The following is a 23151-nucleotide window of genomic DNA, read 5'->3' as shown; positions in this document are numbered from 1 at the left end:
GATTTAGGGACAGAGATGGGACCAAAACATACCTTCTCGGGGTTGGGCATCTATTTTTATCAAACTGCCTTCCACATAACACCTTTCTTTGATCATGAGGCTTGTAAAAAGCCTCTAAAAAATTGGAGGTCTTGTCCTCTTGATTCACCCACTTCAGTCTAAGATCTAACAATTCACAGGTAGGATTTTGTTTTTAGAACTAATCCTATAATGTGGGAGCAAATTTAGTTCCCTCCTGTTGGAAGTTAGTCCTTGATGCAATTGCTGAACCATCTATTCACAATATAACTATTGATAATTAAGGAATAGCTCCCTCCTCCCACCCCAAGTTTCTCTTGCTACTCACCAGAGGCCCTATTCTCTCTCATTCCTATTGGTTATATTAAGGTTCCTTCGCCATGGAAGTGGCTGATACTAAGGCCTACCTTGATATTGGTGACATCGATTAACTTGTTACTTCAAGTCCTAAAATTTCTACCTTTTCCTCTAGCTCTTAGGGGAAGGCTAGCTTTCTAAACAATAGTGATTTTGGATCATGAATTTGCAAAGGTAGCTGGAAGTTGGGAAGCTTCACCTGACAGGGAATCTCTAAGTTGGTTTCCATGGCCCTATGGTTAATGATCTCGGACAATAAGAGTTTGTCCTGAGCATTCAACCTTCTAGACAGTTGGCAATAAGCATAACTCAGCAGGACCCTTTGATCAAGTAGGCACTTCATGCCTCCCCTATCCCAGGATCCTTTCCAAGGGTGGCCTGGGTATCAAATCAGGTAAGTCTAAGTCTCTATTAAATTGATCCCATAGGTTCCTACAGAGGGGCTGAGAGAATAGGCACAGCTATCTGCACTATTTCCATTACATGATATAACGTCTCCAGTTTAGACACTAAAAACTGTGGGTATATTTCCCACAGCTAGGCTTGACTTGACTGCTACTTTAGGTGTGATGGAAGTAGACCTATTTTTCCATTCCTGTATCTTTCCTTTCAGTTGTGAGACCTGGAGGGAGGGGAAGGGAGGAGAAAGCTGGGTAAGACTGGATTACACCATGTTTCTTTATCTACTTCCCAAAAAGGGACAGCCAATGTGTTAGAGCTCTTGGCTCTGGTCCTTGACTTGTCTACCAGTTTTTGTTTTTTATTCTGTGCAAGGCTAGAGAAAGGCTGAAGGAGGTTTGGTTCTAAGAGTGACAGTTGGGCAGTGAGGTCATAAGTTTCTAGTTGAAGGTAAGGTTCCGGAACAAGTTCACATCAGTTCCCACTACTTAGATAGGTTTCCTGTGAAGGCAAGATGTAAGGACACTAACTTATCTGTCAACAGCAGGCTCTCCCAGCTGCCTCAGCCATCCTCCCCTCCCCTCCCCCCCAGACCTGGTAAACCCCTGAGGGATGCAGTGGGAGGGGGAGAATGGGGTATTTCTTTTAAAGTGCTAGGGTTCCCTCCCCTCCCTCACAGTTTACCCTAGAGTGCAGCTGGTTCAGAGCAAAGAGGCACCCAGCGTGAGGCTAGGAAGCTACAAGGAAAGACCAATTGACCCAGCGCCATCTATGTAGGGTATGAAAGGCATTGGGTATTGTGGATCAAGCTTCAAGAGTCTAAAGCCTGGATGAAGAAGACGTGCCAACGAAGTTTCAGCTTTCTGCTCTTTGTCTTTAAATATTTTAGATGGAATTCAGTTCAGTATCTGGAACTTAGTAGGGAGGGCTAAAGGTTACCTTTAGTCTAGAGCAGGGCTTCTTAAACTTTTTCCACCCACCCTTTTTTGCCCAAGAAATTTTTATACAACCCCAGGTATATAGGTATATAAAGTAGGCATACAGATCACACATTGCCAAATTTTTCACAACCCTCACACTGTTATGTGACCCCATATGGGGTCTCGACCCACAGTTGAAGAAGCTTTGGTCTAGAGATACTAAATCTGGAGCTGGGAGGGACCTTAGAAGACATTTAGTTTTATAAAGGGAGGCTAAGTATCTTGCCTAATGTCTTTTTTTTTTTTTTTTTAGTGAGGCAGTTGGGGTTAAGTGACTTGCCCAGGGTCACACAGCTAGTAAGTGTTAAGTTTCTGAGGCCAAATTTGAACTCAGGTACTCCTGACTCCAGGGCTGGTGCTTTACCACTGCGCCATCTAGCTGCCCCACCTAATGTCTTTTAAGCAGTAAACACCAGAGTCCAGGTTTAATTAGGTCTTCTGTATCCAGTGCCAACTGGGAGTCAGCAGCAACTATGATCCAACTTTGGGAATAGAATTTGGTATCAAGCGTTAGTCTTGAGCCCCAGCCTAGGTAACCTGACACAAGTTAATTTCTAAACCTCAGTTTTCCTCATCTGAAAATAAAGATAACGCACTACCTATTTCACACACTTATAAGATCAGATAAGATAACGCAGGTACAAAAAATGCTCTGTAAACCATAAAAAGTGCTCTTATTCTTTTTTTTTTTATTAGAGTTGAAGGCAATGGTTTGAGGGGATCCCTTTTCTGAGAGTTTAGTCTTAGCAGGCTAGAGTGAGCTGCTTTCTTTCCACGGGGGCTACAAAGTTCAGAATACGTCTTGGCTTTCAGGAATCTCCCTATCAATTACAGAATTTCATATTAGGAATTGACCGTAGGAGCCATCTGGTCCAAATTATATCTGAAAATGAATCTCACTCCAACATATCCAATAAGTGATAAATCAGCCTTTTTCTGGAAGACCTGCATTGATTGGGGAGGAAACCCACTAGACCCAAGGTCTTACAGTGAATCAGGAAGAGCAAGGGGATGAGGTACGCTAACCCATTTGTTGTATTCCTGAATTCGAGACCTTGTTTGTATTTCTCTCTTACCATAGCATTGACTATCAGCACAGAGCCAGACCTGAGTCCTCATTGCCACTATGAGCAGCTCAATCACTCTGGAGGACCTGGGGCTCCTCCTTGAAGATAATCTGAAGGTCTCAGAACCCTTGATCCTAGATGAGATCTCTGATTGTTCTGAGTATAGTCTCCGAGGGTCTTCCAACCTGGCCCCTGAGCAAGACACTCCAAAACGCTGGAAGCAGCTAGAACAGTGGTAGGTACCTGAAGTATGTTTCATCACTTAGTGTATGATTTCTCTTTCTTTTCTTTTCTTTCTTTCTTTTTTTTTTGCAGGGCAATGAGGGTTAAGTGACTTACCCAGGGTCACATAGCTAGTAAGTTTCAAGTGTCTGAGGTCAGATTTGAACTCAAGTCCTTCTGAATCCAGGGCCAGTGATTTATCCACTGTGCCATCTAGCTGCCCCAATTTCCCTTAAATCTAACTCCAGATAGGACAGCTTTGTGAATCCAGAATCACTTTTCAACTTCCTTGAGGTGTCTGAGCACAAAATTACCCTTTCCCTTTAGGATGTGGGATTCTGCAAAGTGGTACACTCCTGATATGTCCCTCATACCTTTTCTGGGTAGATGTGGGGCACTATGGTTTTTAAAATTTTTTTTTAAATTTTATTCATTCATTTATTATTATTATTATTTTTTTTGGTGAGGCAATTGGGGTTAAATGACTTGCCCAGGGTCACACAGCTAGTAAGTGTTAAGTGTCTGAGGCCAGATTTGAACTCAGGTACTCCTGAATCTAGGGCCGGTGCTCTATCCACTGCACCACCTAGCTGCCCCTAGGCACTATGGTTTTAATGGCCATGTTTTCCCTTCCTGGTTAGGTCTACTTATGGGTAAATAACAGGATTATCAGCCTGTCTCCTCAGCTTTGTTCCCCTACCTCTGAGTGTCTCTCTCCCTGACCTATGGTCTGACCACTCTGCTGCTATATCAAAGGGTGGCAGATCTGCAGGCTGAGGTGGTCTGCCTTCGAGGACACAAGGAACGTTCAGACCAAGCTGTCCTGAGCTTGTTGCGGGAGCTGCTCCAGATCCGGGCCCGGATACAGATTCAAGACTCAGAGTTGGAGCTGATCCGTGATGAGGTGAAGCAGCTTACCCGGATACCTGAGAAGGAAGCTTGTGAGGTGAGCTTGCTGCCCACTGTCAACTCCTTTTGAAGATGCTTGCTTTTTGTGTGAGCCACTGTGGGCTGGCAAACTGGCCACAGCATGTCCTGGAGCCATCTCTTTTTTGTTTATCTCTTGTTGGTCCTTCCTTTGCCATCACAGCCCCAGGATTTTGGCATGTTGTAGAATGTTTTGCTGGAAAGTAAATTGCTTCCTTCCTCTCACTTCTGTGCCCTCCTTTCAGGCCTTCCTAAAGTGAACTTACCCTCTTGGGAATCCTGCTTTCTCTTCATACTACTTTATACCTATCCCTGGCCCTTCCAGTCAATAAATGGTGATAGAAATCAAACTTTAGAATTCAATGGAAGTTTTGAGCTCATCTACTCCAACCCCTTCATTGTACAAATGAGGAAACTCTGGCTCACTGGCATCATATCTTCCCCAGGGTCAGATTAAGTGACTTGTCCAACCTTAGAGCCCATCTTCCCCATGAGTTGTTCCCACCTCAGGCACTCCTAGCTGTCTGGGATATAAAGCTCTGGTCCCATCATCCAGCTGTCAGTCACCATGGATCATAGTAGAATGCCTGGCTAAATAAAGTGAAAAAAAAATGCCAAAGCCCAAATCCTTCTCTTTGTAGCTCTCCAGTGCTACAAGTCGGAGCCAGATGGAGTCAATGGAGAAAAGGTACGTGTTCTCCTCATGTCCAGAAATCATTTACTCGACCATTCCATGTAGGCATTGGAGTAGATTTGGGAGCAACATGATGTTCCTAAACAGCTCCAGGCCAAGGATTTTGGCACCCAAGAAGGATAGTGGGGCAGAACCTACTGTTTTTGGTTCAGGGACATTTCCAGTAGCTACCCTCTGACAGCAGAGATGCTCCCTTGAAGAAGGGAGAAAGCCAGAAGGGAGAAAGTATTCCAGGGCTTCCCCTATCGGCCTGCTCAGATGGTCTATTCTCTTATAATGGATTTTATTTCTAGATAAAGATAAGTTGATTTTCATTGCATTCTGAGTTTTATTAGAAACAGATGGACTCTGATTACTCATTTGTTTGATTTTTTTTGTGGGGGGGGGCAATGAGGGTTAAGTGACTTGCCCAGGGTCACACAGCTAGTAAGTGTCAAGTGTCTGAGGCCGAATTTGAACTCAAGTCCTCCTGCTTTATCCACTGCGCCACCTAGCCGCCCCTCAGATGGTCTATCCTCTAAGAAAAGTTGTGGCCTAAGTAATGTCATCTACTGACACATCCATCCTACTGACGAGTCTGGGAGGAAGGGAGAGGTCTTCGGGTCCCCAGCTGGTTCAGAGGTTTTCATTGCCCAAGATGAAGGCCTCTGGCTGGTTTCTCTAGAATAGCCAGTGACATTCAAACTCTGCAAGGAAAGTCTTGGGCCTTTCTGTCTCCAAATGGGTAGAGCCCTGCCCAATCTCACTCTCAGACCTCTGCCACCTGCCAGGTGGGAAGAGGGAGTCAGGGCTGCTCAGGAGTAGAGGATCATTTATATCTCAGGTTGGTGGAGGTCCGAGAGGCGCTAGCCCAAATTAGACGGAAACAGGCTCTCCAGGATACAGAGAAGAAGAACTTTGAGGCAGAACTAAGCCTCAGGTATGTATGTCTCTGTCCTCCTCTTTCCCTTCTCTGCGCCCTTTCCCTATCTGATATATCGATCTGCTGATCCATCATGAGCTCTCTCCCCTCTGAGTTCCTATAGTAGTTACGGACCTGTCTGCCTCATTCCATCATTTTCTGTGTATGTCCTTGCAGTGAGCATTTCATCTAGTGTCGACTTGAACTGGTACATAAATCACTTATTGTTTTACTTTTCACATTTTACATTATATCTCTCCAGCTAGACCATTAGCTCTTTGAGACCAAGGACCATGCCTTCTCTATCTTTGGTCTTCTTTTTGTGGATAAGTGTGTTATAGTTGCACTGAAAGCAGACTTGCACAAAAGGGAGTTGTGTGAGATAAGGATAAAATAGTCGGGTGATAACCAGATTGAGTTTCATTTAAATAGTTATGAAGCTCCAACTATATGCAAGGCATTCTGCTAGCTGCTCAGGATTCCAAAATTAATACAGAAGAGACCCAATTGTCAAGGAGCCTACAATAGGTGATGAAGGGAAGATGAGTATACAAGTAACTCTTTTTTTTGGGGGGGGTGAGGGCAGGGCAATGAGGGTTAAGTGGGGGCATGACTGAAAAATGACCGAACCACAACAAGGGAAAGAGAAATAAGAACCTTCACCAGTTGAATTAGGATGTGGAGAATAAGTGTAAAAGACAGTTGAGGTTGGAAAGGTTAATTGGATCCAGACTGAGGAAGGCCATGAATACCAGACTAAGGATCCCATAGGTAAAGAGGATACATTCAGGGGTTCTGAATTAAGGAGGGACATGACTAGAATAGTGGATTTGGGGGCGGCTAGGTGGCGCAGTGGATAAAGCACCAGCCCTGGATTCAAGAGTACCTGAGTTCAAATCTGGCCTCAGACACTTGACACTTACTAGCCGTGTGACCCTGGGCAAGTCACTTAACCCCCACTGCCCTGCAAAAAAATTAAAAAAAAAAAAGAATAGTGGATACGGAAGCAGTCTGGCAGTGAGTTCAGGGTAAATTGGAAGGGCAGAGAATGGAGGCTCAACAACCTGGTCAGAGGCTATTGTAATAGTCCAGGTGGGTGATAATAGGGAAGAGGCTCTAGGAAATTTGAGTGCTTGCAGTTGATCTCATCACTGGATGCCAGAGAAGGAGGGCAAAGCTTTGCCTTTTCTCTAATGGATCTTGATGCTGGCTTATGCCATAGAGACAAGTCCTTTAAAGCAGGCTGGGGCCTGGTTTTCTTTTTTATCTTTGTATTCAGGGTTAACGTGATGCCCGTAGACTCTACAACATTGGAGGTTTGGATCCATCCAAGTTCTGTCCTTATCCATCCCAATCAGAGAAAGACCCATAGATTACCCACACTGAAACCCCTAGCTTTTGTGTGGAATGGCCCTGTTTATAGACAGGCCTCTTGTTTAGGGTTGCCAAGCCCAAATGGATAAGGCAGTGGGGAAGACGTGTTCCTTGAAAGACTGAAAACTTGTTAACCCTATCAATCTTATATTTACTATCCCACCTCAGGACTAGTGAGCATTTTCCTTTTAAACAACCCTGAGGCAAGTAGTGGAAGTAGTGCCAGCCCCATTTTACAGATGAGGAAACAGGTTCAGAGAGTTAAAGTGTTTGTCTGTGCTTTCATGAACCATTTTTTTTAAAGCTTTTATTTTGTTTTTATGTGAGGCAATTGGGGTTAAGTGACTTGCCCAGGGTCACACAGCTAGTAAGTGTCAAGTGCCTGAGGTCGAATTTGAACTCAGGTCCTTCTCACTCCAGGGCCAGTGCTCTATCCACTGGGCCACCTAGCTGTCACTCCTGTCTGTACTTTCAGAGCCAGTAAGTATCAGAGTCAGGCCTCTGGGATTTCCTCACCCAAAAGCTCCCCCCCCCCCCGCCCCCCAGGGGCAATGAGGATTAAGTGACTTGCCCAGGGTCACACAGCTAGTAAGTGTCAAGTGTCTGAGGCTGGATTTGAACTCAGGTCCTCCTGAATCCAGGGCTGCTGCTTTATCCTATCCACCCAAATGCTCTTTCTTCTATACACCATGCTTGTTGCCCATAGGTTGGACAGGCTGAATGGGGACCTAAAGGAAGAATCTGAGGGGCGGGAAACAGCCTGCAATGCCCTGCGGCAGAGCCAGGAAGAGAATGCCTGCCGAACTAGTCGGGACATTGCTGGGATACAGGTCAGTCAGAAGCCTCTCTCTTCTCAAGCACTCCTTAGGGAATTGATTAGCCTGAGGAGATGACTGCTTTGAACCCAGAAGTTGAGGAGAGCCAGATTTATAGAAGTGGGGCACCACAGGGAAGATTACAGACAACTTGAGAAAAAAGAGATGAGGAGTATGTACTTAAATATTCATAGCAGCACTTTTTGTGGTACCAAAGAATTGGAAACAGAGCAAGTGCCCACTATTTGGGGCATGACTAGATGAACTAGTCCATGAATGTAAATGAATATTACTATACTGTGTGAATAATGAATATGAAAAAATCCAGAGGATTATGAGAAGACTTACAGGAATTGATTCAGAGTGAAGTAAACAGAGCCAAGGAAACAATATACCTGTTAGCTACAAAAATGTAAATGGAAAGAGCAATAAAATGAAATTGAACACTGTGTAATTATAATGACCAAACTGGCCCCTGGAGAATAGTTGAGAAAATGCACCTTCCTCCATTGCAGAGGTGGGGGACTATGGGTGTGGAATATTGTAGATACTGTCAGACGTGTTTAGTGTGTTGATATTCCTAAACCACTCGTCCTTTTTTTCTTTCTATTTTTATGATTGGCTATAAGGAATAGCTTTAGGCCACCTGTTTATATATTGTTGAAGGGATTCCTATTCAGGTATGGCTTACTATATGATCCGGAAGGCAGCTTCCAGGCCTTAAGATTCTGTGATTGTTTGATTATAAAGTTCATAAAATGCCCAAGCTAGAAGGGGCTTAGAGCAGCCAGTCCCATCCCTCTCCCCCAAACTCACCTTAAGGTGACTGAATGTCAGCTATTATTCAGGATACATAATTGTGTTGTCTTCTCTTCTTAAAGCTCTTAAAGGATGGAGATCTCCTTTATTATTTGATCCTTTTGACCATTAAAAAAATATTTCTGGGGGCAGCTAGGTGGCACAGTGGATAAAGTACCAGCCCTGAATTCAGGAGTACCTGAGTTCAAATCCAGCCTCAGACACTTGACATTTAGTAGCTGTGTGACCCTGGGCAAGTCACTTAACCCCTCATTGCCTTGAAAAAAATATATTTCTTATATTCAACCAAAATCTCACCTGCTTTAGTTGAAACATGGTCTTATTGACTCAACTCTCCCCGAGAACATGGAGACACAAATACTATTGTCTTTACCTCACAAAAACCCATCATATACTCGTAAAAGCAACAGCTTTCAACCCTTTCCAGTGCCTGTAGTTTTTTCCTTTTAAGAACCAATTCTCTTACAGCTTTCACCATTTTAGTGTGCCTTCTCAAAGCGCCCGATTTCTTCATTAGCATTCCAATGTGTAGTGACCAAAACTAGACGTGCTTCTCTAAGAAGTTTGCTAGTTCCTCCAGACTTCAGTTATCTGGTGTCCTTCCTCCTTGATACCCTCTGCTTTGGGGGTTTTCATGACAGTGCTTTCTTCTTGGTTATACTCCTATATCCCTGGCCTGAACACTCTCTTGCTCATGTCCTCAGCTCAAATGGGGTGAACTGTTTTCTCAATGCAGATCACTCCCCCATCTAAATATTCAGACCTCATTTCTCTCATTTTCTAGTCCCAAATGCCTGTTGGATAGTTACACCTGGATATTCCATAGACATTTTGAACACACTGTGTCCAAAATAGTACTCATTGCCTTCCCCTCTCAACTTACCACTCCTAACTTTTTCAGTGGGCCAAGACCACTATCTAAGCACGCACTGCGGTTCTTAAGCTTGAGGTTGCTCTCCACTATTCTCTCATTCTCATCCAATTAATGGCCATTTCTCTTTAACTCTTTCATCTCTCCTTTCTTCACAACTAGTACCCAATTTTAGGTCCTCCTTTCTTTTCACCTGGACTATTTCAGTTACCTCCTAGTTAGTTTCCCTGACTCAACTCTCTTTCCCTCTCCAGTCATCCATATGGCTATCAACTGATTTTCCTAAAGCACAGTTCTATTGCCTGGATAAGGAGTTTCACTGGTTCCCTGTTTCCTCTAAGAAAGAATAAAAATTCCTTTATTTGACTTTTAAAGCTGCACAGTCTGGCTCATTCCATACTCATTTTGCATTAATCCCCATTGTCACATACATCAGTCAAATTAGTCAAGTAACCACTGGCCCTATATGCTTCTGCATACATGCTGTCCCCTGGGCATTTGAGGTTCTCCTGCCTCTTCCAATCTGTGGCTCCCTCCAAAGGTCAGTTCAAGGACCAGATTGGAGGAAAAGCCTTTCCCAATCCCCCCCAAAATTGGTTGGGAAACCACAGAACTGCTGGGTCTCACTGGCCCTTGCCCTGGGTTTCTTATACCTCAAGCAATCTCCTGCAGCAGAGACTTTATTTTGTCCTTGTATCTCTAGGACCTGACACAACAGCCTGCCAGATGTGAGAACTTAAGGAATGCTTCTTGAATTGAATTGAATTGTGGTCCCAGGTGCCAAGCCAAAAGGATATCTTTTCGGTCTTATCATAAACTTGCCAAATCATATAAGCTCTCTGTACATTATTTTCCCCACCTGTGAAATGGGAATAATTTTGTTTTGGGGTTTTTTTTGGTGACTTGCCCAGGGTCACACAGCTAGTAAGTGTCAAGTGTTTGAGGCCAAATTTGAACTCAGGTCCTCCTGACTCCAGGGCCGGTACTCTATCCACTGTGCCACCTAGCTGCCCCGAAATGGGAATAGTTTTACAGAAGAAGTGCCAGATATAGGGGAAGCCAAGGAGCCCAACTCGCTCTAGATCTGGGGGAGTTGTTTCTGCTTAGTGTTCTTTACAGGGGACCTTGGGCAATGAGAAGCAACCTGTTCTGCTCGAGCTTCCCCTAGAGAGGAGTGTGATAGAGAACAGAGAGGTGAGTTTTTGTAATACGGCCTCTTCAGTTCTGCAAATAGTGATCCTGGACTTCAGGTAGCCAGATCTAGGCTTTGTCTAAAGAACTATGCAACGGGGTGAGCTTTCAGCTGTCCCCGATGATTCTAAAAGATACAGCTCTTGTTTACCGATAGTTCAGCTGCCAAGTATCAGTGGTGTTCCTTTCTCATTGCCCTTTGAGAAGTCGGTGAAGCCCTGGGGATGGACAGTGAGACCCAGCAACTGTGTCAGTGTTGCATATTGGGAGGGGCTGCTGAGCTGCTCACTTTTCTAAAGGGGCCTCAGTCCTGGGCCCAGATCTGAGACTTTCTCAAGAAGCTGTTCTGATTTCTGGACTTTGTTGTTCCTGTTGTTTAGTTGTTTCTCAGTCGCGTCCAACTCTCTATGGCCCCTTTTGGGCTTTTCTTGTCTGATATAATGGAGTGGTTTGCCATTTCCTTCTCCAGCTCATTTTACAGATGAGCAAACTGAGATAAACAGGGTTAAGTGATTTACTTAGGGTCACAGAGCTAGGAAGTACCGGAGGCCAGATTTGAACTCAGGAAGATGAGTCTTCCTGACTCCAGGCCCAGCATGATTTTGGACTTGGCGCATAGCATTCCTAGCATGTAGCAGTGCCCCCTTGACCCTGGACAATGAAGGCTAGCATTATAGCCAGGCACTGTTTAGAGAAGTAGAGGCAAGATAGATATAGCACTCAGGCTCAGCAAGATAGGGAATAGGCATCGTCCCTTCCCTTTACCACATCAAACAATGGCATCTGCTCCCATTTCCCTCCTGATCCTGTCACTGTCACTCCTGCATTTTGCTTTTTGATGGTGAGTATCATACAGTTAGCACATACTGATCTGAGGAGGAAAGAGCTCTGAACTTGGGAGTCAGGAAGACTACACTTCAGTTCTAGTACTAAGTTGCTATACTGTGAAAAAGGTTGATTGCTCTTTTTTGTGGGGGGGGCAATGAGGGTTAAGTGACTTGCCCAGGGTCACACAGCTAGTAAGTGTCAAGTGTCTGAGGCCGGACTTGAACTCAGCTCTTCCTGAATCCAGGGCCAGTGCTCCATTGATCTTTTTTTTTTTTTTTTTTTTGGTGAGGCAATTGGGGTTAAGTGACTTGCCTAGGGTCACACAGCTAATAAGTGTCAAATGTCTGAGGCTGGATTTGAACTCAGATCCTCCTGAATCCAGGGCCAGTGCTCCTTCCATTGTGCCACCTAGCTGCCCCTCCATTGATCTTTAAGGCCATTTTTCTAGCTTTTATATCCTCAGATCTCAGGTCAAGGGATGCCAAGGGATCCAGTGCTCAAGCTTTTGGGATCCCTTCTTCCCCCTGCTCCCTACCAGTTTCCCATTGAGTTCTTACCTTAGTTTCTGTACTGCGACAAAGGGCTTTTACCTGGAAGGATGGAGAAGCATACTGGACTCCTAGGTTGTTATACAGGTGAGGTGCCTGTCCCCTGGAGGCCAAAAGGTTATGGTACAACAGAGCATGTAGAGACTGGGCTGTGGGAGTCACCAGTTTGTTAGTCTGATAGGCAGCCAACATTGTCTGTGCTTCAGTCTTTACCAGTAGTGTTGTCCCACAACTCCCTCTTAATCTTGGTTATGATTAGCTTGCTCCAAATTTGTTTTGTGTTTCATGGATCATCCCTGTATTCTAGGTTATTGTTATCAGGATATGCTGGTCAGAGGACCAAAAGCTGATAGAAACTTGGCGATGGGCCACTCACCTCATTTTACAGTTGTATTTTCTCACCTCTTCTCCAAGGGCAGATTGGGTTATTATAAAAGTGAGACCCAGAGATGGGAAATGATTTGCCCAAGATTCCAGAGGAGCAGATTTGGGATTAAAACCCAGGGCTTCTGATTTCACTGCATTTCTTCTTGCCTTTTGAGTTTATACTTTGGGTGTGCACTCCATAGACACAAGATGTTAATTTAGGTTTTTTAAATGCCCCCTAGCAAGCTAAGAGTCCTAGTCCTCCTTGTCTTATTGGTACCTTCCAAGAGCCCTTCTATCTCTGGACCCTATGATCTCCCAGCCCGAGGGTTCTGATGTCCCAGAAGGAGGTGGTTCCCAAGGCCCTCACTGATGCCCTACACTTCCTGCTCTCCTGGGCTTGACACTCATGGCAGCGTTTCCCCGTAGGCTCAGGCACTTCAGCTTGGAGAGGAAATGAGTCTCAAATTCCTGAAGAGAGAGGCCAAGCTTTGTGGCCACCTTCAGAAAAACTTCGTGGCCATTGAGAAGGTGGGTGGGAGCTGCTCCTGGCCCTGTGGGTACCCCTGGGGACTGGCAATCTCATCAGAAGGCATTCCCAAGAAGCAGCCCAGAGCAGCTTCTAGGCTTCCGTGCTCCTTCCCTAGACCCGCATCTTTGCCAGAGTTGGGTTTGGAACCAGGAGTGCTACCAGCTACCTGCCCAAATCCCTCCCCAGACAGCAGTCTGGTCACCCTAGGGCCAGGAAGATTGGGCCCATGGGGGTGATGTTGGAGGGCACTCCTCTGAATATAATATTAGAAGCAGTGAGATGTCCCCCTCAGCCAGGATCTAAATAGGCTGGCATTCGAGAAGCAATAGGTACAGGACTAGGTGAGAAGTGAAGGCACTGACCCAAAGGCTTTCCCCCAGGAAGAGCAAGCTATGGGACATGGCCAGCAGGGGTGAGAGCAGCGTCTTAATGACACAGGAGTCCTCAGGCTCCTCACAGAGTGGGAGGGATGGTAATGTCTCGCTGCAGAAAATGAAAGTTTCTGAGAACACAAGACTCAAATCTGAGAAGAACCTCTGGGAAGAACTGGAGGTCAAGTGGCAGAAAATCCAGGTGCTAAATGAAGACCATTTCCGAAGCCTGAAGCACCAGCAAGAGGTTTGTTATCTGTACCTGACACTCAGGGCAGAGCCCCAGAAGCCACATTACCAGGTCACATCTGGACCAGGTCAAGTGTCCCTGCCCAGACAATATCCCTAAATTCCAGTGTCCTCTGGGGAGGAGGGTAGTTATGCCCTAAGCATCAAGGCAGGCCTGGGAGATGGGAGCTTTTGCAGAGGCCTCCACAGCAGCCAGGTTAGTGAGGTTGCCAGGGAGCTGGTCCAAAGTACTGGGCCTTAGGTCCCCACTCTGAGCTCCATCCATTGAACACAGCAGGAAGAGTCTCGTCTCTTAGACCAGTGTCGAGCCCTGGACAAGGCTGTCATCCAGCTGACTGAGTTCGTGAGACAGAACCAAACATCACTCAGTAGGATCCTCCAGGCAGAGCAGAAGAATAGGTGGGTGTGGGATGGAGTTCCAAGCTCCTTCTGTGAAGGGAATGGATACCTAGCAACCTCATCCCTACGAGGTGGGGCTGGCCATCAGTCAGCCCTCACCAGTCAGAATGTGGGCATACCAAGGGCTGGAGCTCTACAACATCTTTTCAGCTCTTTCTGTCTTTTTGTTCCAAGCACTCTCTTGCTCCCACTCCCACCCTGCCTGCCCCAGGTCTGCAGCCCTTCTAAGCTAAGTGTTGAAAGGCTCAGTAAGCTTGGTGGCTGCTTCTTCCCTTCATCTTGTCCTGAGAACCAGCACTTCCATTTGGGGACTCTTGGTGATAATGTGGCTTAATTTCTGATAGTTCCTTTCACTCCTAGACTTGGACTCTTCCTATCTGATTTCTTGGAGAGCTTACTCAGAAGCCTAGAAAGGTTCTAGAGAAATGCTAGAGGCCATGTGGTTTACTGGATGGAATCCCGGATTTGGAGTCAGGAAGAACTGGGTCCAAATGTCTCCTCAGATATACACTATGTGACCCTGGGCAAATCACTTCACCTCTCTTTGCCTTAGTTTCCTTCTCTGTAAAATGAAGGGGTGGGATACATGATCTCTGAGGCCCTTAAGTCTTTGATTTAAATCTTGAAATCTTACAGCTTTAAATCTTTGATCCCATGAATTAATAAAAATCTGAATGGTGATGACCACCCTGAGAGGCAGTGTGGTACAGTGGATTCTAGAGCCTGTCTGGCTCTGAATCTGTGATCCTATGATAAAGCTGAGTCAGCGTCAGGGCCCAGGGCCCTAGCACCATCCTGGCAGATATCAGTAGTCCCAGAGTTTCCCCTTGGACACCATTTCCAGGGGTGCTCAGATTCCCCGTCACTGTGATGTTGTCTTCAGAGATGCTCAGGAGAAGTATGAGAAGGAGAGCGTGGAGAAGTTTACCACCCAAATGCAGAATGACATCTCAGCTGTCAGGGAGTCTTTTGATAGTGCCCACCGGGAGGCTCGCAGTGAACTGGAAAAGGTGAGTTGGGGTGAACCTCTGTATGTGTGTGTGTGTGTGTGTGTGTGTGTGAGAGAGAGAGAGAGAGAGAGAGAGAGAGAGAGAGAGAGAGAGAGAGAGAGAGAAAGCGAGCGAGAGTGATCGAGCATGGATGGGTGAGCAATTAGAGCAAGCTCTAGGGCATTCTCCAAACCAAGGCTTTCTTGATCTGCTCTCTTGCTCAATCACAGTAATCTTAGAACTTTGGCCTTCCTTCCTGGTCTGAGGCTGGTAGAGAAAGAAGAGGAGGGCAGGCCTCTTAGATAGCCACATAGAAAGTAATAACACATCAAAGGAGCTGAGTTTGAATCCTGCCTCTACCATTTACTAACTGTGGAACTTTGGGCAAAATTTCAAACCTTTCCTGGGCCTCAGTTTCTTTTTCTGTAAAATGAGGGGGTTGAACTTGATCCAAAGTCTCTTCCAGTCCTAAATCTATGATGCTATTTTCTCCAGAGCTCAGGCAAGACTGTATCAGAGAGCATGCTGACTGAACTTTGGGGTGCAAAGCTTTACCCAGGAAGCTATAGGAGATGATATAGTACAGTGGAAAGAGTGCTAGCTCTGGAGTTCAAGGACCTGGGTTCAAATCCTGCCTTTGATTTTTTTTTTTTTTTTAGTGAGGCAATTGGGGTTAAGTGACTTGCCCAAGGTCACACAGCTAGTAAGTGTTAAGTGTCTGAGGCTGGATTTGAATTCCCTGACTCCAGGGCCAGTGCTCTATCCACTGCACCACCTAGCTGCCCCTGCCTTTGATTTTTTTTTTTTTAGTGAGGCAATTGGGGTTAAGTGACTTGCCCAGGGTCACACAGCTAGTAAGTGTCAAGTATCTGAGGCCAGATTTGAACTCAGGTACTCCTGAATCCAGGGCCGGTGCTTTAACCACTGCGCCATCTAGCTGCCCCACCTGCCTTTGATTTTTAATACCTATATGACCTTGGGCAAATCTCTTCAGTAATCTGAGCCTCAGGTTCCCCATCTGTAAAGCGAGAGTGTTAGATTGAATGGCTTCTGAGGGGTACCTGACAGTTCTAGAGCCAAGAGCCTTTGTCATGCTCTGTAACCGCTCCCACCTTCTCCTACCTCTATTCTCTCAACCGATATAAATTCCCCATCACCATGTGGCTGGATGCCTTTGGGGAAATGACTTGGCTCAATCATGTCAAATATTATTCCAGATCCAAGAAAAGAGTCAGGTCTTGGAGGAATCCATTGGTCAGTTGGTCAGGGAGGTCAGAGACCTGAGTGACCACTTTGTAGCTCTGAGCTGGAAATTTGACCTTCAGGAACAGACCTTGAACCTGAAAATGTCTGAGGTAAGTGTCTTGGAAGGGACTTGGGAGTCTACTGGGATGCCCCTACTGACACTTGGGTGAATAGGAAATTATCTTTTGCAGATACTGCTCTGCCCCCTCCTGTTGGCTCTTTAGTCTTAATGGATGCCCCTGAGTCAGTCAAGTTAACAGGGGATACTGTTCTTTGGGTTGCTGTGTATATTCCCCCTAAATAAGGACCCCTTGATACAGAAATTTGAATGAGGGCTATTTCCTTGAATTCTAGGCATTTTAAAACATGCAGACTTGATCAATTTCCCCTACCCATTTCAATGCCTACATTTAGTGGCAAATGCTTCTCCAAATGGGTGATTATGTAATAAATCACCATTCACAGTAGGGAGGGGAAAAGGAGAAAACCTGCCCTTAAGACTTGTATGTCCAAGTGAGATGAATTCAAGGATGTTCTTTATAGCCAACTGGAAATGGGAAGGACCCTTTGGTGTCTCACCTGCATATATATTGAGGTGGTGGGGTGGCAGCACCCCCAGAAATGCTTTTCAACTTTCTAATTTTGTGTGGGGAAAGACCCTTTACTGAGGTGGTCTAAATACCAGGGGTACCTTCCTGGCCCCTGAACTTGAGCCCATGTTGGGGGCCCATCTACCACTCCACCCTGTGTCTGAAACAAAAACCAGTTCTTCACACCTCCAGAACCCTGCCTCTCACCCGAGGGGTGTGTGTGTGTGTGTGTGTGTGTGTGTGTGTGTGTGTGTGTGTGTGTGTGTTGGGGGGTATTTTTCAGGCAAGGAAGGAGTGGTCAGAGGAAGAGAAGAAAGCCCTAGAGAAATTCATTCAGTGGCAGAATGAGACCATAGTGCACCTGAAAGAGCTACAGGAGAAGGTGGAAAGCTTCCTCAGGCAGGTTGGTGCTGGAACATTGAAGTGGTCCCTTGCCAACATTCCCTCCCCCTCTGAGTGGCTTTGGGCCTGACCTTCAAGGAGAGCCAGCTTGTGGAGATGAAGGGATCAAGGCCTTCTCTGCCATTTCCCCCTTTCTCCCTGGCTCCCCACCCCTTGCCATTTGTGTCTCTTTTGCTACTTTTACACTTTTGTTTTCCTCTCTCCTCCATCATTGTTCCATATCACCTCCCGTCCCCTGTCTTCACTCCTCTTTCTCATCTCCCTACACTACTTTTGGGGGGGGGGCAATGAGGGTTAAGTGACTTGCCCAGGGTCACACAGCTAGTAAGTGTCAAGTGGCTAAGGCTGGATTTAAACTCAGGTTCTCCTGAATCCAGGGCTGGTGCTTTATCCACTGTGCCACCTAGCTACCCCTTCCCTCCACTACTTACTCTCATAATCCTCCTTCATCCTTCTCTCTCCTCTTTTTTGCCCCTCTCCCTCTCCGCTTACTAAAGAACGCTGCATTTGGAGTCAGGAGACCTGAGTTAAAGTAAATCCTGGCTCTGCAGTTTGTAACCTGGAGGACCTTGAGTCATTTTTCCCTTTCTGGTGCTCAGTTTTCTCATCTTTAAAATGAAGGGGGGGGGTGGGCAGTTAGGTGGTACAGTGGATAGAGCACTGGCCATGGATTCAGGAGGACCTGAGTTTCAATCCAGCCTCAGATGCTTAACACTTACTAGCTGTGTGACCCTGGGCAAGTCACGTAACCCCAATTGCCTCACCAAAAAAAAAAAAAAAAAAGAAGGGGAGAGGGCTTGGACTAGATGACCTCAAGCTTCTTCTAGCTCTAAATCTAATGGTTTCATGATGCTATCTCCCCCTCCCACATTTCTCTCTTTTCCTCCACTCCTCAGTTCATTTCCATGAGCATCTATGACTGTAAATGGTTCTAGGTGCTGACTGGGGTGCGGTGGGATTATCCCTGAGTGACGGCCATCGTAAGTTACTCAGGATGCCACACTTTATCCAACAACACCTGCGGGCTCTGGGCTCAGATTGCTCTGATGGACCTACAGTCGCATACTCCTGGTACACCCCTGGTCGGACTGTGTTGTCTGGTCTTCCACCATTGAGATACGCTGCCCTCAGCTGTATTTGTCCCTGCTGGAAAAAAAAAATCCTGATGCTGCCTCTACAAAGTACTTCTATCCTGTAGGCAGACACTTGAGGTGATAGTGGAGGAATCAGGGGCTAGAGAGAAATGTTGGAAAGGGAACCAAGTCAGGAGATAGTGGGCAAGATAGTAACTATGTCTAAGAGCTGGAGATTTTCAGAAGAGATGTGAAAATAGCTGGGGTCTCCCTGAGCTCCAAACTTTGGTGTCTCCAGCTAGAAATTGAGCTAATTCTCCCTCTCAGAGCAGCCTGTCACTGACTATGGGCCTGCCCTGACTGGATCTCTTCCTCCTGTGTTTCAGATAGGAGATGTGAATGACAAGTGCCTCCTCCATAGAAGTGACTTTGATCAGAGGATCATCACTGAGAGTCGAGTCCGGTAAGGAAGTTTCCAAAGGAAAAAAAAAAAAGGTTGGGGTGGGGCAGCTAGGTGGCACAGTGGATAAAGCACTGGCCCTGGATTCAGGAGAACCTGAGTTCAAATCTGTCCTCAGATACTTGACACTTACTAGCTGTGTGACCCTGGGCAAGTCACTTAACCCTTATTGCCCCTCCCCCCCAAAAGGGAAGCTTCCAGATCCCTGCCCTGGACTCAGGGAAGCCCCTGGGTTGTGTAGTCCCACAGTTCTCTAGTGGGAGAAAAGAGAGACTCCTCCTGCTCCTTGGAGGTTTTGGCTGCTGTTGGAGCTCACCTGTGAGTACATGACCCTGAATTTTCTCTCCAGCTTGTTTGGAGTCCAAATCCTGGCTCCCAGGGTGCTCTCTACCACCCCCACTCAGCCTCAGTCACCTAATGAGCATGTGTACCCACCACTGCTGATGGTAGGAGGTGGCATCGGGTCCAAACCAGCTTCTTACTCAGGCTTAGCCTCTGTTGCCCATTCTCAATTGTCTGGGCACCACCCCTTTCCCAGCACAAAGAGGGCTGACTCAGACTTTCCTAGCTTGTCCAGTGTTGATTTCAGAGGGGAGAAACTTAGAAGGTCTCTGCTTTTTTTTGGTCCTTTCTCCCCAACCCATTGCTCTGTCCAGACTAATGGAGGAGCTGAGAAATGCTGACTTAGAAAAGATGAGCATCAGTACAGGGCTGTTTCCTCTCTGCAGCCAACCAGATCTGTTCTCCATCAAAGGTCTCCAGTGGGACAGGCCATGGAAGGGGAACTGCCTCAGGTTTAAGTAACTGGAAGCATTCCCTGGGTCACTTTTATCTTTGTCTACTCATGGCTTTTTGTCTCTTGGGGTTGTGGTGGTGAACAAATGACGGCCCCCTTCCACGGTCCTCTCAAAGGCTTGGGTATGATGTTAAACTGAGTCCTGAGAACCGGAACCCATCATGAAGCTTCTTTATATTCAAACAGTGCTTTGTATCTTTCTAAGGCTTCATATCCTACAGCTCAGAAAGGCAGACAGGCAGGGGGGGAATTGTCATCCCCACTGAGGAAACCGAGTCCCCCAAATTTGGAACCTCTTGTCTAGGGCTGCATGGTGAGTCACCAATAGACCCACGACTCCAGACTCCCACCTCCGCTCCCTGGTTGCTATGGGACACTGGAGACGTGAGAGCCTTTGGGAGAGCTCCAATTGTAGCTCTTGAGCATCTCACTTTATCCGAAGAGCTCACTCCACCACTACCTCTCACATCAAAATGGAATTGGTCAGATTGTAAAGGCTATTAGAGCCTGATGCTGATGAGGTAACAGTAAGAGTCCAGAACAAGGAACTCTCTCTCTAAGGCTGCCTGTGTTTTGGGCTCAGCCTCCAGGACCTAGAACAAAGGCTGCCCCTTGCCTGGCGTTCTTCCTGGTCTCACATGACGCAGCAACTCTCCCTCAGGCCTGGTTCCCCCTCCAGCCAAGACTGTTCCCTTCAATCCAGCCCCACTGAGATGGAGCAGGAACAGCTCCTTGCAGAGGGGAGGTGTAGGATGTGTGTGGCTTGGCCCGTCTGCGCTGGGCCTGTCCCTGGGTTTGATCAGCTGATCTTTCCTTCTTTGTCCACAGGGAACATGAGATGGGGATAGTGAAGCAGGAGTTGGCAGTAGTGCTGTCTGCCTTGCAGTTGCTCAAGGAAGACAATCCCAGCAGGAAGATAGCTGAGATACAGGGCAAGCTGGCCACGGTACATGACACGGCACCCTTCAGAGGGCCCAGCACCCTCAGTGCTAGCCTTCAGCAGGCTCCTCGGCCTGCAGTCACTCAGGCCCTCAATATCAGGCCTCCAGCTGCCAAGGGAGGGCTGCAGAACAAAGAGATCCTAATGTGTCGAGGAGACAGGTTCAGGAGGGGAGGTCTGGCTGGTCATGCGTGCCACTTAACCTGTGGGAAGAGCATACAGATGCCAAGAGTCTAGATGAGCGGATCGTAAAATGAATGATTCACTCATCTCCATGCTGATTCTACATCCTGGAGGCCCCTGAGCCAGTCTGACCCCTACCTCTACCCCCACCTTCCCAAGTGAGGAGGAAGTCAACAGGACCCCAGGGTTTTCCACTTGGTATTTTTGCTTTCATTTTGCAGAAGTCTAGGTAGAGGAAGAAGCTTACCCAGAGTGCCCCTGGAAGACCCAGGCAGTGCCTGTTTAGCTCTTTGGTTGAGGGTGGGTTTGGAGTTTTTCATATCATAGCTCAGGTGGGTATTTTCTAGTTTCAGAATCAGATAATGAAGATGGAAAACAACATACAAGACAACAAGACCATACAGAACCTGAAATTTAACACTGAAACCAAACTGGTAACTGGAACCTCCCCACCACCCACCAGAACCCTGTTTGCCCAAGGTTCATAGTACCCCAGGGAAGTAAGAAGATGGGGGCTCCTTGGTCTTGGAGACCAAATGGGAGCTCCCTGCCGCAGGCCAGGGATTTCTTGTTTGGTCCTCTCACCTGGGTTCCCTGAGGAGAAAGAACAAACCAGGGCCCCCAGTCCCCCTTGTGCCTCCCCTGGGGTGGTCTGAGCCGGGGTGGCCAGGTTAACTAGCCTCCACTTTCACAGTCCCATTGGCCCCAGAGTGCACATTCACCTTGTCTGTCAGCATCTCACCTTAGCTATCTTGGCTAAGAAGAATGTTCTCCTGTGATAAGAGGCTTTCAGCTGGTCCAGCAGTTTACTCAGGGGAAGATAAATGACTGTTTGTTTGGTTTTCTTCCTAATCTTGGCCACTTTTTGTTTGTTTCCTGGCATTCCTTTAATTAATCCATCAACCGCCCCTTCTCCCTGCCTAGTCAGGGTGGCCCTATCAGCATGCATGCTAATCTCCTAATCTCTTTCTCTCTGCTGCTGCTGCTGCCATCAGAGGGTGGAGGAGATCGCTCACCTCCGGGAGAATGTGATGAAGCTGTGGAGTGAGGAGGGACCCTGGACCCTGACGCTTGGTAGCAAAAAAATGCTCATGTCCCTTGTGAGACAACGGTTTTTTATCAAGGATGTGGGCCCTGACGAGGTCACCCAGATAAACAGATGGGGCGTTTATCAGGCAGTGAGGTAGGGAGGAGAACTATGCCATTGTGCTAAGATAAGACATCTACCTATCTTTGGGTTGGGGACTCCTGGGCCCTTATCTAGTCAAGGGCACCCAGAGGCCCCCACACAAGGAAGGAATCTGTCCTGGGCCAAACCCCGTGGGAACCGCTTTTTAATTCTGAGTGTGTGTGTGTGTGTGGGGGGGACGATGGGGACAGGGATGGGATGGGGGGGGGGGGCCCGGCGGGGTTTGGGGAAGGGGAGGCTTGGAGGTGACAGAACCGAGCATTTATTAAGCACCTACAGTGTGGCCAGACATTGCTGTTGCCACTGGGGAAGTGAGCAGAGAAAAAAGAAACAGTTCCTGCTCTTAAGGAGTTTACATTGTAATAAGAGGAGACAAAAAGTACACTCTAAACTCCGGGTGGGGTATAACATGCTCTGTCCAAAAGACAGAAACATCTGGGGGAGGGGAAGAGAGCAGCTAGGTAGTGCAGTGGATAAAGCATCAGTCCTGGATTCAGGAGGACCTGAGTTCAAATCCGGCCTCAGACACTTGACACTTTCTAGCTGTGTGACCCTGGGCAAGTCACTTAACCCTCATTGCCCTGCAAAGAAAAAAAAGAAAGAAATATAGAGAGATAGAGAGCTCAATCGATTGATCTTGGGAACTGGAAGAAGGAGAAAATAGAAAAGGCCATGAAGCAGAATTAAACTGCTCTTCTCCAGAGGGAAAGAGCCCAGACAAATGCTCTGATCAGAGGGGATTGGGGTGTTAGCTTTGATACCAAATGATTGAAAATCAAAAGTTGCCAGCTGCCCTCCTGGAAGAGGCTGCCTTGGTGACCTCGTGCTGGGTCAAAAGGAGCATTTGGCATTAGAAGCTGCAGAGTTTAGGACTGAATAAAGCAGAAGGGATGCAATCAGCCTGTGTTTCTGTTGCCAGGTGGCTGAAATGGAAAGTGATTTTACTCAAGCTTTTAGCTAAGGGAAGACCAAGAAAAGTCTATCATCTCAGGGGTCCTAGTGGAGAAGCCTACAGATCTGGAGCCTATTCATTGGCCTGACTTTCCTTCCTTCCTTCCCAGAAATAAAATTCTTTCTCTTATGTGAAATTGACTGTTGTTGGGTCGTGTCTGACTCTTTGTGACCCCCATTTGGAGGTTTTCTTGGCAAAGATACTAGAGTGGTTTGCCATTTCCTTCTCCAGCTCATTTTACAGAGGAGGAAACTGAGTCAAACAGGGTTAAGTGACTTACCCAGGATCACACAGCAATCCAGTGTTTGAGACTGGATTTGAACTTAGGGCTTCCTGATTCCAAGCCTAGTGTTCTATCCACTGCACTATTTAGCTACTCCAAAATTGACTCGGAATCTTATTTA

At 46.8% G+C, this 23151-nt stretch overlaps 1 protein-coding gene across 1 annotated transcript; it reads left to right on the top strand.

Annotated features, from left to right (window-relative positions):
- Window positions 1–2849: 2849 nt before the first annotated feature.
- Window positions 2850–22835, top strand: CCDC154 (coiled-coil domain containing 154). Its single transcript, XM_043978459.1, has 16 exons — window positions 2850–3056; window positions 3800–3989; window positions 4612–4658; window positions 5488–5583; window positions 7646–7769; window positions 12807–12908; window positions 13399–13527; window positions 13804–13928; window positions 14812–14938; window positions 16135–16272; window positions 17036–17155; window positions 18614–18690; window positions 20312–20429; window positions 20954–21040; window positions 21602–21789; window positions 22715–22835. The coding sequence occupies exons 1-16, from the start codon at window positions 2881–2883 to the stop codon at window positions 22833–22835; spliced, it is 1965 nt and encodes a 654-aa protein (XP_043834394.1). The 5' UTR covers window positions 2850–2880.
- Window positions 22836–23151: the final 316 nt, after the last annotated feature.

This window comes from Dromiciops gliroides, chromosome 1, assembly GCF_019393635.1.
Source record: "Dromiciops gliroides isolate mDroGli1 chromosome 1, mDroGli1.pri, whole genome shotgun sequence".
NCBI lineage: Eukaryota > Metazoa > Chordata > Mammalia > Microbiotheria > Microbiotheriidae > Dromiciops > Dromiciops gliroides.
Note: the sequence above shows the minus strand (reverse complement) of the source record. Positions and strands in the feature narration are given on the sequence as shown.

Excerpts from the sequence above, each read along its gene's own strand:
- CCDC154 (XM_043978459.1), top strand. The coding sequence starts at position 2,881 with ATGAGCAGCTCAATCACTCTGGAGGACCTGGGGCTCCTCCTTGAAGAT. Across the intron at positions 3,990-4,611 it reads CTGAGAAGGAAGCTTGTGAG|CTCTCCAGTGCTACAAGTCG; the intron begins GTGAGCTTGCTG and ends TTCTCTTTGTAG. Across the intron at positions 18,691-20,311 it reads ATCACTGAGAGTCGAGTCCG|GGAACATGAGATGGGGATAG; the intron begins GTAAGGAAGTTT and ends CTTTGTCCACAG.